General features: G+C 43.6%; 1 protein-coding gene across 7 annotated transcripts in view; it reads left to right on the forward strand.

The window, feature by feature from the left end:
* Nucleotides 1-19,050, forward strand: part of LOC137434935 (serologically defined colon cancer antigen 8 homolog) — a 99,424-nt gene that overhangs the window by 35,014 nt on the left and 45,360 nt on the right. For 6 of the 7 annotated variants that reach the window (XM_078784904.1, XM_078784902.1, XM_078784898.1 and 3 more), the window contains 3 exons: nt 9,257-9,349; nt 13,242-13,306; nt 17,112-17,282. In XM_078784904.1, coding sequence (XP_078641030.1) covers nt 9,257-9,349; nt 13,242-13,306; nt 17,112-17,282 — 329 coding nt within the window. The remainder of the gene's footprint in view (nt 1-9,256; nt 9,350-13,241; nt 13,307-17,111; nt 17,283-19,050) is intronic. The other variant, XM_078784905.1, reaches the window with a different exon arrangement.

The raw sequence follows: 19,050 nt of genomic DNA on the forward strand, positions 1-19,050 counted from the left end.
TGTGCTTTGATGTTCCATCTCTGCCTCCTTATGAGGATTGATGACGAATTGGGTGATGGCAAATTTTGGTTAGAGGGATTGTGGTGACGAATTTGGTATAGAGGAAATATGGGGAAGACGTGACAGTAGTGACGAATTTGTAAATGGGTAGATTTTGTAAATATGGGGTAAGGGCAAGGGTAGTGTAGGTGACAGGGGGGTGACGTACGGTAGGGACGAGCTTTCTCACTTCGCCCTCCGTACGCATTTCGCCTTGCATTGCCTTATTGACGTGTACCCTTGTGACCTTACCCCTCGCTCAATTGTCTTTCTTTTGTCTCCCACATGACCTGTGCGCCATTGGGTGCCGAGGGGAGCGTGCGTGAGGTGGCCATTGTGCGCCCGAGATTCCCAGAACCAGCATGCATTGCGTTGATGTACCACTTTATGGACCGCTGTTCTGCGGCCAAGTACCACTTGATGGACCCCAGGTTCTGGGGCAGGGCACCTCTGTTGGAGACCGGCCATAGTGGCCAGGGAATCTTGCTTGCGGACCTCGGTAAGGTGGCACCTATGCCAAACAGGTGGACCACCCTTAGTTGGCCCCTGAGGCCCTAAATAAAAACGAACACAAGTTGTGCTTTTTATACACAAAGAATTAAGTTAAGCACCCCCCCCCGTTTTTTTACAACCTCGCACATTACAAGTTTGTTGTCGTCAAAACAGTGTAATATACCCATGATATTGCTATATTTTCTGGAGAAGTGATATTATGGTCACATAAAAACATAACAATCATGCCGTTTTCAATATTTTATTCTGAATAATTTAAGGTGAAATTTTTTGGGAATTTAAGGCATATTTTCACCTCAATTTAAGTATGGAGCTATAGGTCCATCACGGACAGTGTGGATGACGTTTATGTTTTCTAACGTACAGTCATTGTTCTGAGAAGACCTCTAGCGATCTTTGCGTCAATAACGTGTGTAGGACCCACGTGATCGGATCACTGACTCAACCAATCACTTTTTTTCACTTTGATCACTCAATTTCATCAATGGATAATTGCTAATGTCATACCAATCATTATTTGATCTCACATACCTTAGAATATATGCCAATGTATACATATACACAAAGCATATATATTAGGGGGTGCTTACCTTAATTCGTTGTGTAGGGGTGCTTAACTTAATTCTTTGTGTATATTATGTCCAAATAGGCCGCATGAAGTCAGAAGACGTCGGGAAGAACATCGGCCCAGCAGAGAAAGTGAAGACCACCACCAGTTGTTTTGTTGTGTTTATTAAGAACCATGGTGACTGCGCACCGAGTGGTGCTTTTGGTGCTTTGTGGTGCTTGTGGTGCTTTTGGGTGCTTTGGTGGTATTGGTACTGGTGCATCGATGCAATGCGTGCTGTCTCCTCCCTCCCAACAGGAATTTCTTTTTTCTTGTTCCCTAAAAAAAAAAAAAAAAAAAAAACACAGGTCCTGGGTTGCGTTGTAAATAAGAAATCACGTCATTGTAAATAATGCTCCCCACCGTAAATGTATAGTTTGAGAATAATTCCGTAATTCGGTTAGCTGTGGGCTTGAGTCTGTTAGACAGGGTGCAATGCAATAGGGGGACATACTTATTGGTGTTTTAAGATTGTCACACTCAGGGTCAGGTTAATTGTAGAGGGAATTACACCTACGTGTCACACTAAGTTAAAGTTTAGTAGGCCCGAGGACGGGCCTGAAGAAAGGAGGGTGCAGTGTAACGGTTTTGAGAAGTGTAACGGTTTTTTGAGAAGTGTAACAATTTTGGAGGAAGTGTAACGAATGTGAAAACGTTACAATGTGAACGTTACAAAAGTATGGTAACACCCTGGTAATGTAAATAATGGTCGCAGCCGTCCTCCTAGTTAATTCCATGAAACTTACACGCAGGTCACGATATATCTTTTTAAATAGTGTATTTCCTTATTCTATGTAGGTTAAATATGTGTTTCCCACTAGATTGACTTTGCATTGTATCAAACAAAATAAGCGTAGGCCCTTGCAATTTCCCCAAACATCTCCGCTCTCCAAAGTTCCTTTCAAAAGGGTGCGAGTTGTGTTCAATCCCGCAAGCCGCCATTGCCCATGTGCTAATCTCGGAGAAGAAAGGCGTGTCTCCACCTCGGCATAGAGGGGAGGAGTGAGCCAACCCCACATGGCCAATCAGCACCGCGGTGAGCGACCCGGTAGGCGTGCCCTCGCAGCCGGCGGCTTGATTCCGCCCCGAGTTATAAAAGCGACTGTAAGGGACTGCTTCACCAGATGACCTGGGAGAGGAGCGAAGAGGCGGCACCAAGAGGAGCGGGGAGATGCGAAACGCTCCAAGCCAAAGAGGAGAGGTACTCGGAAAGGAAACCAGCTTTGGAGAGACGCGCTGAAAGGAGGGAGACGGCTCCACCAGAAGGAGAGGAGCAGGTGTGCCCGAGCCAGCGCGTGACGTCTAAAGCATCGGCAGCGGATACGCGACGAAGGGTTTTCCCGCCAAAAACCGCGAGGAATTGAGAGCTGCTGCCTCCGACCCTCCTCCCTCTCCAGCAATCCACCTCAAGCCCTACCTGCCTGCAATATCCCCCGAGTAAGTGTGAACGTCGTCTGTCCTACTCGTTGTCTTGGGGTTAAGTAAAATGAATAGTGTAAGTTAACGATTCGCTGTGTGACTGCTTCTTCCATCCATTGCTTGTGTGTGTATAATAAATCTGTTCTTCCTCCGTACTCTGTCTTCTTCTCTTTTCATTCTCTTTCGGTCGCTTTAGAGGTTTCCCGATTGAATATCTGCGGTGCGATCTGGTCAACGTCGGGTGGAATCGGGTTCTAATCGGGGAGTAACTGTTCGGACGCGGTAATACCAACCGCTCGGTAAAATAACATCAAAACCGCGTCTGTAACACTATATATATATATATATATATATATATATATATATATATATATATATATATATATATATATATATATATATATATATATATATATATGTATGTATATATATATATATATATGTATGTATATATATATATATATATGTACATATATATATATATATGTACGTATGTATATATATATGTATGTATATATATATATATATATGTATGTATATATATATATATATATGTACATATATATATATATATGTACGTATGTATATATATATGTATGTATATATATATATATATGTATGTATGTATATATATATATGTATGTATATATATATATGTATGTATGTATATATATATATGTATGTATATATATATATGTATGTATATATATATATATATGTATGTATATATATATATATGTATGTATATATATATATATGTATGTATATATATATATATATGTATGTATATATATATATATATGTATGTATATATATATATATATGTATGTATATATATATATATGTATGTATATATATATATATATTGTTGCGAATATGGAATTTGGCCTCCATATCCGCTTGTAAATATTCCCCTATTTTCCCCAATACTCCCCAACTATCCCCAATCCCCCATTCCCTAGTCCCATTGTCTGTAAACAACAATCAGTAGAGCCGACCTTCCCCTTATTCCCCCATTAAATGTCGTGCCCAGGTCCACCGCACCACACGTAGACAACTTTCGGACATCTTGCTAGTTATTCTTAGTCTATGTCAGTTAAGGCCTCGTTTCCATTAATTATGACTCTTCGTTGCACCAGAATGTGATTATATGGCACCAGTAGTGAGTTTAGGACCTTTCCCATACCTCCTCCCATCTTCTTCCCCAACAATTACAACAACAACAGAGGAGATGGCGGCGGCGCGGGGGAGGATGCGTCCTCACACCGGCTCGATTAGCGCCATTGACCACGCGCTCCACGGGGTTACCACGGAGGGGCTGGCTGTCAGCTCCTCGTCAAGGGCGGAGCCTGGTAACCCCCCCGCACCCAATCAGAAGGGCGGACCGATTCCATCTGGGGCGGAGCTAACGAGCCGAGGGCGTGTCACTCCCCGCCGGATATACGTGGCGACTTAGCGGACGTGACGTGAGATGCGCCCCCAGCTGGAGAAAGAGGTACCTGCGAGCGCTGAGTCAGATGCGCCCCGCCTGAGAAAGAACGTTGCCTGCGATCGCTGAGAGGAAGAGAACCCGCCTGTGAAAGAACGTTACCTCCGAGCGCTGTGACCTCCCCGCATCTTTGGACCGGACCGAACCGTGTTGATTCTGCCCCGAGCCCAGGTGCACCTGGAGCCACCGATACCTGCCTTTCCCTGCCATCAACCCCCGTGTGAGTCAGCCGTTGTCCCGTTTACCTGTCGTCTGTCCGGGGTTAAGATAAGCCTGTGTCTAAGTGCCCATCTTTTCTGTGCTTTACCTCTAGCCCCTGTAATCTAACCTTTTCCGTACGAATATAATTGAGAATCGAAACATTAGTGTCTGTCATTATAATCCAGCCGTGTGTCTTCTTTTTCCTTATTGATCCAGCGTAGCGCGGCTCCGTCAACGTTCGAGTACAATCGGGTAATTTGTGCGGACACGACGGCCATTCCGCTCGGCCCACCTTAACATCAAAGTCGTGTCTGTAACAATATGTATGTATATATATATATATATATATATGTATGTATATCTATCTATAATTCCAGCAATCTCTGTGTGTGTGTGTGTCTGTCTGTGTGTCTGTGACCGCTGTTTCTCGACAACCACGGGTCCGATATACTTGAAACTTGCCAGGTATATTGCTGGGGACCCGAGGATGTGCCTTTTCAAGGTTTCATATTAATCGGACAATTACTTACCGAGCGATGTCCAAAAAACGATTCAACCAATCAGAGAGCAGCGAACTAGCGCGTGTGCCGAACGTGGCGGACACACTCTGCCTCGGATGGCACATTTGAGAGCGTATTCATTTATTTCACGTTTGCAAACTATGTTGGCGCTATGTTGGCGTTAAACGATGTTTTAAAACTAATAAAAACGAATTTGCGATTCATTCGCTTTCCTGCGCGTTTGTGTACGCGATGGCGATTTCTTTACCAAACTCCGGAAGCCGTTCGCTTTGGACCGAACCATTTCATGTAAATAGAGGGGGGGGTTCTGTGGTCGTTGCGAATGGACCAAACCATTCATGTAAATAGAGGGGGGGGATTGTCACTGTACTCGCAAGCCGTTCGCCGTTCGCTTTGGCGTTGCGAATGGACCAAACCATTTCATGTAAATAGAGGGGGGGGATATAATTTTAGATAGATATATAGTACGGGCATATATATAGTACGGGCATGCCCTAGTATATATATATGTATGTATATATATATATATGTATGTATATATATATATATGTATGTATATATATATATATGTATGTATATATATATATATGTATGTATATATATATATATGTATGTATATATATATATATATATATATATATGTATATGTATATATATATATATATGTATATATATATATATATATATATATATATATATATATATATATATATATATATATATACTGTATATATATATATATATATATATATATATATATATAACTTTTATTATGAAGCCCTGGATGGTAGTGTAAGATTGAACAGACTGGGGAAAGTGATTCCACAAGTGAGAAAGAAAAGGCATAAATGAGTGGAGGTGAGCTGTATGCTGTATGTTGTATGCTGTATGTTACAACGCCGCAGCTGTATGTATGCTGTATGTTGTGGATTTGAGAATTGTTGTAAATATCACACTGTGTAAGTGTAATGAATCTTGTTGTAAATATCACCCTCCGTAGTGTAAAGGTCAAAGGTCGTCCTCCTAGTTAATCCATATACATGCACGTAGCAAATCATATATCCTTCTAAATAGTTATCTCCTTATTCTATGTTGTTTAAGGCTCTGTTCCCACTAGTTGACACTGCATTGCATCAGATGACATAAGATAGTTCCCTTCCATATCCCAAAGCCTCCATTGCCAACTGCATTGGGCGGGTTTCTGCATTTGCCGCCATTGCCATGTGCTGTATCTCGGAGAAGAAAGGCGTGTCTCCACCTCGTCATCAGAGGGTGGAGCCAGGAGAGCCCTTGCCGACCAACCAAGCACGAGGGGTTTGGCTTGAGAGGGCGGAGAGAGAACGATCTGGGAGGTTCGCGAAGGTTCGAGGGTGTGGCCTATATAACCCGCGGTGGGACGCCCCCACCAGAGATGAGTCCTTGGAGAGCACGCGACGCACCTGAGACAAGTTGAGGAAGGAGATGCTTGAGGGAGAGAGAAGCACGCATGAGCTTTGAATCACCTCAGCTTTATCCACCGCAGCTTTAACCACCGCAGCTTTGAGCTTTGACGGCAGTTTCGACCGTGGCCGCAAAGGAACGCCGCCGTGCGAAACCGATCGAGAAGGGGCGGCGGCTGCTCACTCCCGGCCCGACCGTGCTCCGGTTCCAGTTGAACCTTCCTCTCCTTCCCGCCATTCGTTCCTGCCTTCATTCCCCATTCGTGTGAGTCTGATTGTCGTATGTTTTGTGTGTCTTGTCCTGGGGTTAAGTAAGACTGCATAGTATAAGCTAGTAATTGCACGGTGTCTTCTGGTCCTTCCATTCTTTCTGTCTTTATTTTATTATCCTTCCTTCTCCTTGGTTCTTTTGATTGTGTAAATAATAGTTAGTAATAAATTATATTTGTATTTCCTACCTTCATTCTTCTTCTTCATGCTCGTCCGGTCATCTTTGTGATTTCCCCATTGAATACCTGTGGCACGATTTGGCCAACGTTTAGGATCGGGTTTAGTCTTTGGTAATGGCTCGAACGTCGTGTTGCTAACACCGCTCGGCAATTATAACATCTAAAACAGGGGTTCGAGCGGGAGTCCCTCCCCTGCTCGCGGTCAGGAGTGGCACTCAGGTCCTTGGGACTTTTCGTAGACCAAATACCCTGGCTGCTCCCGACCGGGAAGAGCGTTGGGACCCCCAGGACTCACGTCGGTCAGTCGAAGACGAGGGGATTAATCCCCCCTCGATAAGGGGATAAGAGGCCGACGGAGAGATCCGCAACTATATATTTAACTTTTATTATGAAGCCCTGGATGGTAGTGTAAGATTGAACAGACTGGGGAAAGTGATTCCACAAGTGAGAAAGAAAAGGCATAAATGAGTGGAGGTGAGCTGTATGCCTGAATTTATGGCATTTCACAAGAAGAGTTACTGCAAGTATGCATGTATCCAAATATACTGAGGGACTCGGAGGGCTGAAAAAAGAGGAAGCAAAACTGGAAAATGGGCGATAGAAAACAGAGAGGCCACCAACTTGTCTGTGATGAGAGAGCAGTCGGTGCTGTGCATTTGTTTATTTGTGGGAGATAACAATGATGTTTCAAAAGAGCTTTGAATTCCACAGCAGAGACAGGTGTGAAGCAGGGGTACCAGCCCGTAAGGTAGAGCAGTACTCCAGTAGAAGTAAAGGTTTCGAGTCTGGTGTTAATGGCCAGCATGGCCATGAGAGGAGACCTCAGTGACTTTGAACAGGGTGTGATTGTTGGTGCGCATTTGTCAGGCGCTTCAGTGACAAAAGCTGTGGAATTTTTTTTGAGAATGATATGAAGAGCACAGAACACAGCTCGTTACTTGCACTGTCCCGAGTCGCATGTTGTATAAAAATGTAAAAATCTCACGACAGCGATAGCAACAACTTTCTCATGAAGCAACTGTTGTGGATGCCTCTTTGCGGTGGTTGTACCACCATCCTCTTCCCCCATACAAGTTTAGGGCCAAATCATCCCTCTCTTCCTTGCTGCCCCCACCCCATCTAATGTATCTTGCTCCCAAAAGAAAGCGGAAACAAGGCATGTGGGATAATAATAAATAAAAAAAACGGAGGCAGAAGCACAACCCGACTCGCATGAGTAGGCCGGACTTTACCAGGAACAGGAACTTGACTATTCAACACAACCAGATACGGTTTGGGACAGAACATTTGATGAAAAGCATGACCAGCAAGCCATACAGGAATTAAAACAACACTCTTCGAGGTCACGACGTCGATACGAGGTCACGACGATATGCCTCCGCCCACGTTATTACATCATTATAATACTTGTACTAAGTTTGATTTAAATCCATTCAGCTGTTCTCAAGTTATCACATTTTTATCTGACATGACATCTGACCTTTGACCTCTTGACCCCAAAATTTAATTGGTTCATGTTTACATCATTATACATACCTGTACAAATTTTAAATTTAAATCCCTTCAGCTGTTCACAAGTTATAGACCTATTACGGGCTTTGACCTTTGCCCCCAAAATCTAATCGTTTCATATTTACATCATTATACATACCTGTACCAAGTGTAAATTAGATCACTTCAGCCATTCTCAAGTTATAGACCTATTACAGACTTTGACCTTTGACCTCTTGACCGCAAAATTGAATCATTTCATCTTTGCATCATTCTACATAACTGTACCAAATTTGATCAGAATCCCATTACTGGTTCACAAGTTATTGCGGTAACAGGATATTTACCTAACATGACCTCTGACCTTTGGCCTTTGACCTTGTGAGCCCAAAATATAATCAGTTCATCTTTACCTCATTATACATACCTGCACCAAGTTTGATTAAGATTCCTTCAGCCGTTCTCAAGTTATCGCGGTAACGAAAACCTATCACAGACGGACAGACAACCTGAAAACATCATGCCTCCATCGACTTCGTCGGCGGAGGCATAATAAAACAGTAAAACAAAATGGTAAAAATAAAACAAAACAGCAAAAAATGTTCTATTAAAATAAAACAGTAAAACGCAACATATCACATCCAGGGAACTTAGCTTAGATGAACTGGAAGGAGGAACTCTTGATCAGATGTCTTTGTGCGGCAAACCCTGAACCAGAAGTAATTTGACCGTGGCCATGCCGCCCGGATCCATCAGGGCATCGTGGCCACGATCAAAGCGCCGACTGGTCCCAATGGACAGGCCCATCTCTCTTTCTCCTACCCCCTCTTGTGGCCCTAGCTTCACAAAGATGGCGATATGGATACACTGTCTTCGTTTGGGTGATCTCTGGTTTGTTCCTGGCAGATGGATCGGCTGTCTCTGTACCTGTTGAGGAGCTATACCGCAACAACTTCCTCATGGAAACTATGAATGAATGAATCTGAATGAAGGGTTAGATCAGTTTTTAATGATACAAATTTCTGTTGATTTATCATTAAACTGTATATTGTTTGTATACTTTGCTTGCCCGTGCTTGGATTTGGCAGTACAACATTTCATCAAACCCCCGAAGGCTGACGGCAGAGTTTGACAGCATTGGTACAGCTCAGATGGAAATGGACCGAAGGAAAACTGAACTGGTGAGCACACAGATTTGCTGCTTAATTATTGAGCTTTGTCAGACTCATTTTTAATAGGGGATATGCATGAACAACTGCACATGCCCCAATGCAGATGATGGCACTGGTAGTAGTTCTCTCGGAGACGAGACCGAGAACTCCTGATAAATCCTGATCCTGATAAATCTCACACTCTTACGATGTCTCTCCGAAAAGACCGACTGGAAAACCCTCCCATCCACTTTCTGAATAATCCTCTCCAAGAAGTTCTGTCACTCAAGCTTTTGGGTCTCACTATTTGCCATGATCTTTCCTGGGAAAACCACATTTCAAATCTGGCCTCCAAAGCCAGTCGCCGACTGGGCATCCTCCGTCGTGCGAAGTCCTTCCTTGGCACACCTGAGCTCCTCACCACATACAAGGCTTTCATCCGCAGCTCTATGGAATACTGCTCTCCCCTCTGGTCTGGTGTTCCTGCCTCACACCTAGCCCGTCTTCACGCTGTTGAAACCAAAGCGTTCAGAATCATTGGAATCTCCCGCGATGAAGCTAACTCCAAGGGCCTTTCACTCACTCACCGCAGGCAGGTTGGTGGTCTTTCCGTCTTCTACCGACTCCTCTCTGGCCTTGCCCCCCCAGCCCTCTCTGGGCTCTGTCCCCCAAATATTCCTACAGGTCGCACAAGATCTGCCTGCAACCCTCTTATGGTTAAACTGCCAAAATCAAGACTTTCTGCTCACCTTCACTCCTTCATTCCTCTTTTCTCCCACCGCTGGAACAAACTCCCTCACTCTCTTCAATCCCACTCCACCCTCCAGGTCTTTAAAACAGCTGTTCACCACCATCTCTTATCCTCCCCCATCCAAAACCTTGATCTTTTCTACCCCCGCTAATTTCGGTCCCCTTGTGTTTTATACCTCTCCCCCCCCCCCCCCCCCTCCCCTTCCCACGCCTCCTGCCCCCAAGCCCTCTCCCTCCCACACTTCTCCCTGCTCTCAAATGTTGTGGTTGTGTGCTTCCCCTTCTCTCCCCATCTTGTCTTCCGCTCCCTCTTTTTGTATATTTTGTTTGTCTGGTTGATTTGTTTGTGAAATAAATGTTAGCTCTTTCACGAGCCTCGATTCAGTACACAAAAAAAAAAAAAAAAAAAAAAAAAACTCAAAGCCACATTTGCTAATTTCAATTAGTTGGCTGAAGATGTGCCTGGTGTAATTTAACGTCTTATTGTCACATAACCGAGCAGCCATATTAGAGATTAAAAACTACCAAAACCCACAATTCAATGTTCAAAATGCTGCTTGCACATATCCCCTATTGACTATCTGTCCTGAAGATTATTTGCTGGTACCTCTGTTTAATCATCACAGCTGAACTGAAGTGGCTCAGCTCTGGACAACCATTCCTTTTGTAAAAACCCCTTTAATTTTATGGTAAAGTTCCAAAAAAAAAGAAGAACTTTACAATTATGGCTTCTTTTTGTGCTGTTCAGCCTTGTTTTTCCAATCCTGAACTACCTTTTTATCTGCATGTGTGTTTGTGTGTTGTGCACAGATCTAATTTAATATAGATGGTTCATTCGCAGATCTACTGCAATCTATATATCCAGCCAAGGATCTTCATCGTTAAATGCTCTGTCTTGTTACCCTGCACACGCAAAGCGAAAAGCGGGTGTAAGCAGTTGGTTCACTTCTGTCTGTCTGTCTGTCTGTCTCGAAGCGTCAGTTTTTCAATGAGGAACAACTTAATTTCAATTGAATGTAATATTTTGAACACAAATCAGAACATGAATCAGAAAAGAACCTGCAGTTTAGCAGTTTGATAACGTGTTTGATAAGGTGGTGTAAAAGACACTGCATCATTGCCGGGAAACCTCTGGAATTAATGTTTTTATATGACCTTACGATACTTATTTTATTTCAATTTAATTATACTAGTGGGCAAGTTGGTCCATCGGACCAAATTTTCATTGGTCTTAACGGCCTTGTAGCATACCTGCCTGCCGTACTGCTTGAGCATTAGCTTGCCTTTCACCAAATGCAGATGTGCTCGGGCCAGGGTGTGGGGGAAAGGTATTATACATTCGTCATTATTATTATTGCTAAATGATACTAATATTATTATTGCGGTTAATATTATTAGTATTAATTGATATATGCTTTGTTGCAATGTTGTTGTTTTTGTTATTTATTTTGTAATTGGAATATCAAGTTGTGGAAGGACCTATTAAACTGCTCTATACACCTTAACATCGCGCACGTTTAGAAACATGAGAATTCTTCCGGAGTCTTTGTAGTTAATTGTCCTAATCAACTCAAGAGATCATAATGATCATTTTGGTGTATCACATTCTACATCAGAAAGCTCCAGTCGAACTCCACAAAAAAACATGACACACACACACACACACACACACACACACACACACACACACACCCTGGTGTTGGCTTAGCGGTTAGGGTGCTGGCTTGGGATCCTAGGATCCTGGGTTCGAATCCTGGTCGATTGTTGAATTAACGCCAGGGGGGTTGACTCAGCCTGTCATCCTTCTGAGGTCAGCAAATTGAGTACCAGCTTGCTGGGATGAATGATCACGGTGTGCACCCCGATTTAGAATAGGTACACCGTATCCCTGCGCATCGAAGAGCGTGACCAAGGGTTGGCGTCAGGAAGGGCATCCGGCCATAAAAACATTGCCTCAAACAGGGAACCATGATTGTCATGGGGCCCGCAAGGCTAACCCCCGCTCTAGCGGGGAAAATGGCCTTAAAACGATCATACACACACACACACACACACACACACCTCATGGATTTAAAGTAGATACTTGAACACTGTATAACACAAATTGCCTTCTTACCGCTTCCAAAAATCTCCAGTTTTTCAGTACTTTGACATGTTGTATAAGGTGATGTATAAGACTACCTCAATGGCACTAAAATAAACTTCATGAATTTTTTTTATACAAACTATAAAAGAACTTTTATTTCAATTGAACTGTAATACTTCAACACTGCATGGGGTAATATGTTCTATGAACTCTCTAGTTTGGTTTGTGGCTTTATTTCACTTGGATACTGTTGAGTGTAGTGTTCACTGATTTGTTTATAGGGTATTTAAGGTGCAGTATGTAGTAGTTTCCCCTCCCCCTGTAGATGGTTACTCATATGATGTAATTTTGTTTAAACTCGGATTATTTTTGAAGTCGATAAAATGAAGAAAATTTTACCTTAAATTATTATTTTTAGTTATTATTACCGCATGCTCAGGAAAGGTCTTTTACATCATGGACACAGTACCTTTAAGTGTAATAGATTTGCCTGGTAGCTATATCAACATATTAGTATATAAAACTGTTAGAATTTTATTTCCCAGATTTACTCCTCTCCTATTTCCTTTCTCTCATCTTCTTTGCCTTCCTCTTGCTTTTTTTTTTGCCTCCCTCAAACCCGCCATACCCCCCCTCCAATCACGTTTCTGTAATGTTGTCCTTCTAACAGCCTGGTGTTGGCTTAGCGGTTAGGGTGCCGGCTTGGGATCCTAGGATCCTGGGTTCGCAATCCCGGTCAATCGCTGAATTAACACCAGGGGGGTTGACTCAGCCTGTCATCCTTCCGAGGTCGGCAAATTGAGTGTCAGTTCACTGGTAATTCCCTGTGTGTCGCAAAAGGCGACTAACAGGGTTTGCGGCAGGAAGGGAATCCGGCCATAAAACATTGCTTCAAAAAGGGGACCAAGGTGCCTGAAAAAGGCCAACCCCTGTTCTGCGGGGAAAAATGGCCTCTAAAGGTGGTTCTTCTTCTTGATTCTTGTTTCTGTCATTATTGACATCATGATGCATTGGAGTATTATTGCTGTGTTTTACTGAATGTTTCATGAGTGTATTGCCTCATTCATGTCGGTTTTTTTTTTTCAGGATACAGTAAAATCATTGCATGACGTCAGAATGCAAAATACAGAATCTCACATCAACAGCTTGAGGTAATTTTGGCTGTAAGCCATTGAGGATAGAGAACGGTTTTTATTTTTAAACTAAATTTGTTTGTGAAAGTTTCAAGACTTTAAAAAAGTTTTTGCCTGCCAGCTTAGTTGCTTTGCAAATCGCATGTTTATTAGCATATGCAATGTATGAATAAATTGATTTCATGTCGGAGGTTTTCAAACAGCCCCAACAATAAGGATCTTCCACAACGGTCTTTCTTTAGTGTGTTTCTGCCTCCATTGATGGGCATAGAGAGAGACTGAAGAGCTCTGAAAGGGTATCCTTTCAATAGGTGTTTGGGCAGACTGTAGGGCACCTCTATTCCGAAGAGTCTGCATGGCAACATCACCTACATTGAGGTCGGCATGACAGAAAAGGTGACCAAGTAATCAAAGTTGTGAGCAGTTGATCAATAGAAACCTTTGACTGGTGAGCAATGCCTGCTCACATCTGACTTCCAGATCTGCATCAAACAGACCAGGACAGAATGGGCACGGACGTCCCGCTGGCATCACTTAAGAATGACATGACTGTAAGGTAATCTTGTAACCATGGTATTCAAATTTGGATACTAGGTCCATTTCACAGTGAGCATTCTCTGAGATGCTCGTCTTATCAGGCATTGCCTCTTGTATTGATGTGCAGGCAGTGTATTGATGCATATCCAGTGCACTTGTAATGGCATCCATTGTTTCTTCAAGAAGAAGAACATTATCAACATAGTCTCAATTTTGCATTGAATGTACTGATCTATGATGCATTCCATGGCAGGAAAAAAAAAAAAACAGAGTTGGATCCTGGATACAACATTGTTGCATGCTGCCATCAAACTCAAATGCCACTCGGACTGATAATTACAATGTACCACTCATTAATACTTCCAAATTTTTCAGTAAATTCTGGTGGTGATGGTGGTTGTGTGAGTCGTCGCTTTTGATGAATCTCTTCCCATTGTTGGCGTTCTCACCAAGCATTGCGCGTTTTGTGATGGCTGTATAGTCCAATGCGGGACCCACAGCGTCGACTGGAAACATCACAGGTATGGACTGGTCCTTGTGGAAGAGAAAAACCTGCACAGAGAAGCGATTAAAGTGATAGTGTGTGCTGTCCCTCTCCCACTCTCTATTCCTATGAGCATCATTGGCTGCGGGTACAGCAAATGCAATGTGAAGTCTGATGCACATAGGTGCAGCAGACTGGCCAGGTCGTTGGTGTGATGATGGCTGCCCTTGATGTCCATAGTGGACACAGCTGTCTGCAGGTGCTGCGCAGTGATGCCTAAATTGGTGCTACCACAGACCTTCATGGGCACATTTATCCACAATGTAGCGCTGCCCAGGCTTACCTACAGGTGAGGCATGATATTTCAGTGCCATTCTCATAGCCTTAGCCGAAAGAGGCTTCCCCCACAAGGCAGTGGGCATCCGTTACCCTGGACAAGGGACCTATACCAGGTACTGTCAGCTGGAGCCAGCTGAGCCTGGGACTCGCATAGGGCAGGTACGTCACTCCCTGAGGTAGCTGAAAAACAGCTACCCTGCTACCCAATAATAAAACTTGGACATAATGTCAGTAATTTCTGAGAAATTTCACGAGCCTTTTCAAAGTTTCAGAGGCATAATGTCAGTAATTCTACCCTATTGTTGACATAAACTACGTGGCCAAAAGTATGTGGACAACCGAACAATCACACCCGTATGTGCTCGTCAAACATCACATTCCAAAATCACGGGCATTAATATGGAGTTGGTCCCTCCCCACCCCCCCCCCCCCCCCCTTTGCTGCTATAACAGCCTCCACTCTTCTGGGAAGGCTTTCCACCAGATGTTGGAACATTGCTGTGGGGATTTGCTTCCATTCAGCCACAAGAGCATTAGTGAGGTCGGGCACTGATGTTGGGCGTTTAGGCCTGGCTCACAGTCGGCATTCCAATTCATCCCAAAGGTGTTCGATGGGGTTGAGGTCAGGGCTCTGTGCAGGCCATTCAAGTTCTTCCACACAGATCTCTACAAACCATTTCTGTGTGGACCTCGCTTTGTGCACGGGGGCACTGTCATGCTGAAACAGGAAAGGGCCTTCCCTAGACTGTTGCCACAATGTTGGAAGCACACAATCGTCTAGAATGCTGTTGCGTTAAGATTTCCCTTCACTGGAACTAAGGGGCCTAGCCAGAAGCATGAAAAACAGCCCCAGACCATTATTCCTTCTCCTAACTTTACAGTTGGCACTATGCATTTGGGCAGGATTAGTCCGTCTCCTGGAATCGTTCTCCTGGAATCTGCCAAACCCAGATTAGTCCATCAGACTGCCACATGGTGAAGCGTTATTCATCACTCCAGAGAACGCGTTTCCACTGCTCCAGAGTCCAATGGCGGCGAGCTTTACACCACTCCAGCTGACGCTTGGCATTGTGCATGGTGATCTGAGGCTTGTGTGTGGCTGCTCGGCCATGGAAACCCATTTCATGAAGCTCCTGACGAACAGTTGATTTGCTGATGTTACTTCCAGGGCAGTTTGGAACTCGGTAGTGAGTGTTGCAACCGAGGACAGACAATTTTTACGTGCTACGTGCTTCAACACTCGGCGGTCCCGTTGTGTGAGCTTGTGTGACCCACCACTTTTCAGCTGAGCTGGTGTTACTCCTAGACGTTTCCACTTCACAATAACAGCACTTACAGTTGACCGGGGCAGCTCTAGCAGGGCAGAAATTTGACTAACTGACCATCACTGCAACACTCCACCGATCTGGGCTTTATGGCAGAGTGGCAAGATGGAGCCTCTCCTCAGTGAAAGACACATGAAAGCCCGCTTGGTGTTTGCAAAAAAGCACCTAAAGGACTCTCAAACTGTGAGAAACAAGATTCTGTGGTCTCATGGAACCAAGATTGAACTGTTTGGCTTCCGTCTGGCCACTCTGCCATATAGCCCAGATCGGTGGAGTGTTGCAGTGATGGTTGTCCTTCTGGAAGTTTCTCCCATCTCCACACAGGATCTCTGGAGCTCAGTCAGTGACCATCGGGTTCTTGGTCACCTCTCTTACCATGGCCCTTCTCCCCCGATTGCTCAGTTTGGCCGGGCGGCCAGCTCGATGAAGAGTCCTGGTTGTTCCAAACTTCTTCCATTTAAGAATTATGGAGGCCACTGTGTTCTTGGGAACCTTCAATGCAGCAGAGATTTTTTTGTAGGCTTTCCCAGATCTGTGCCTCGACACAATCCTGTCTCTGAGCTCTGCAGATAGTTCCTTCGACCTCATGGCTTGGTTTTTGCTCTGATGTGCATTGTCAGCTGTGAGACCTTATATAGACAGGTGTGTGCCTTTCTAAATCATGTCCAATCAATTAATTTACCACAGATGGACTCCAATCAAGGTGTAGAAACATCTCAAAGATGATCAAGAGAAATGGGAGGCACCTGAGCTAAATTTCAAGTGTCATAGCAAAGGGTATGAATACTTATGTCAATGTGATATTTCAGTTTTTTCTTTTTAATAAATTTACAAAACTTTCTAAAATCCTGTTTTCTCTTTGTCATTATGGGGTATTGAGTGTAGATTGATGAGGAAAAAATGAATTTAAACGATTTCAGCATAAGGCTGCAACATAACAAAATGTGAAAAAAGTGAAGGGGTCTGAATACTTTCTGAATGCACTGTATACCTGTCAGCAATGGGTGTGGCTGAAACAGCCGAATACAGTAATTAGAAGGAGTGTCCGTATACTTTTGGCCATGTAGTGTATTTGTAAAAGCAAAGGAATTCCTATGGATGTCTGTCGTTTCTCTTCTTACTGCCGCAACATGTTGCAGACACAGCCTTGCTGAGGCTCAGTTGGAGTGTGAGGAGCTGCGTGAGAAAGCTTATCATGCACCCCCCAGGAGAATAAGTTCTCCTGCTCTGTGTACAAAGTGTGTTTGTTCACAAGTGGATACATCCTCATCACAGCAGGACAACAGCAGCACCATTCAGCGACTCACAAGGTAAGTTGCTTTGTAGGTCAATTAGGTTATATCAGAACTAGATGATTGATCACACGGTCACGGATTGTTTAAATTAACTCCAATATGGGGCAGTTAAAAAATGACAAACACTGTTTTTTAGGGAGGCGCGTACCGTGTGTGCTGACGGGCTTGCTTAAAACCTTACAAGTAATTTTATTCAACATATAATTAGATTTTTGAGGTGCCACATTGTGGGACCTGTGGGTGGAGTCAAGCGACAAATGTGGGTGGGGTGCGGAAGTTGTTTGACCAATGGGTGCACATTTCAAAAATCGATCTCCAACATGAACCACAGCAACAACCAAGGGGAGCTCTTGCATACCTGTGACTTGTCACATGTAAAAAGGAGGCAATTTAGGTGTTAATAAAAAAGAAACTATTGATTATCTGCACCCCTGTTGGAAATTTTAAATTATGAAGAAGAAGAAGCTTTCTATGTATCTATCTACATATCATAGTGTGTATTGGCAGTAAAGGTGAGAAGGCCTCTTAAGATGGCACTGAGGGTCCATGAAAACTGAATATCATATGAAACTTTTCAAAAATGACGTAATCTGCCCCAGTAAGCTTGGTGCATGTGCAAAAATCCAGAGAAATCGCTCATCGGGGCATTTTGTCGTATATTGTGCATACAAGATAAGGATTGTTTACTAAAATGGCTCATAAAACTTTTAAAATAACCCGAAAATATTTGTGAAAGTACCTAAGAGAAAGGGATGTGCCTCTGCACAATGAAGCGTTTGGAGAACGTGCTCAGCTCGCCGAAAGGGTTGAGGTCTTGTAACTGCCCATATTACAGACTACTGCTGATGTGGGTCGGTGCAAGGCCGGAAATGTGAACGGGCACATTCTACCCAAACCTCCGACTATTGCTGTCAGTGAATGGACTTTGAACCTTGCGGGAGTTGTTAGGGTTATTGTGAACATGGCAGGCTTGGTGATTTATTTAATGTATGTCTGCAACTGGAGAAACAATGTCATGCGTCATTACCAACAAAGCAATGGCTAGCAACTCTTCGACATGACGTGAAAATGCGCAAACCTTGTGCCAGCTATATATACTTGGGTACTGGATGTATCGGGTATTCTTGCCAGAGGGAGACACCGTATCTCGTTTTGTTGCTGCTTAACACCGATTGGACGGTCATATATGGGGCTCGTGAATGCGCAGTGTAAGTTTAAAGTGATGATATTTGCTATTAATCATGTTTGGTTGAGGTGAAGAGTAGGAGCTGTGAGGGCTGTTGGAAATATATTTTCTGTTTGGTTCCGAGGCCACAAGATAAATCGTGCTATGTTTTTGCATCTATTGGTGAACGGAGAAGCGTTTGCGTGTGTATGCATGTGTGCGCGTGTCTGCCACCGCTCGCATCGCTCGTTCGAACAGGAAATGGTAGGAAAGTGACACCTCTCCAAGGATATTTCTCGTAATTCCTCTATTTCCGTGAGTCCGATTTGCACTCGGGGACAGACCAATTCCGGTTAATAATTTTTAAATTGCCACTCATTCGTTTAGATGCTGAAAATTATGTTTGGAAGATGATTTGAATTTCTCATTTCATGCTAGTATCGACAGGTTAAAAGTGTCCGTGCTAGCACAACCGAGTCATTAAAATACACACTGTGCATGCGTGAAAGGCCTTCGTTAGCATTCCTACGTCATTTCAAAAGTCCCGTATCGAGTCAAAACCTTTTTTCCATTTCAAGTGGTTTCACCGACATAAGCTCGCACTCTGCACTCGATCAC

Source organism: Myxine glutinosa, chromosome 9 (assembly GCF_964187855.1).
Source record: "Myxine glutinosa chromosome 9, kmMyxGlut1.1, whole genome shotgun sequence".
Taxonomy (NCBI): Eukaryota; Metazoa; Chordata; class Myxini; order Myxiniformes; family Myxinidae; genus Myxine; species Myxine glutinosa.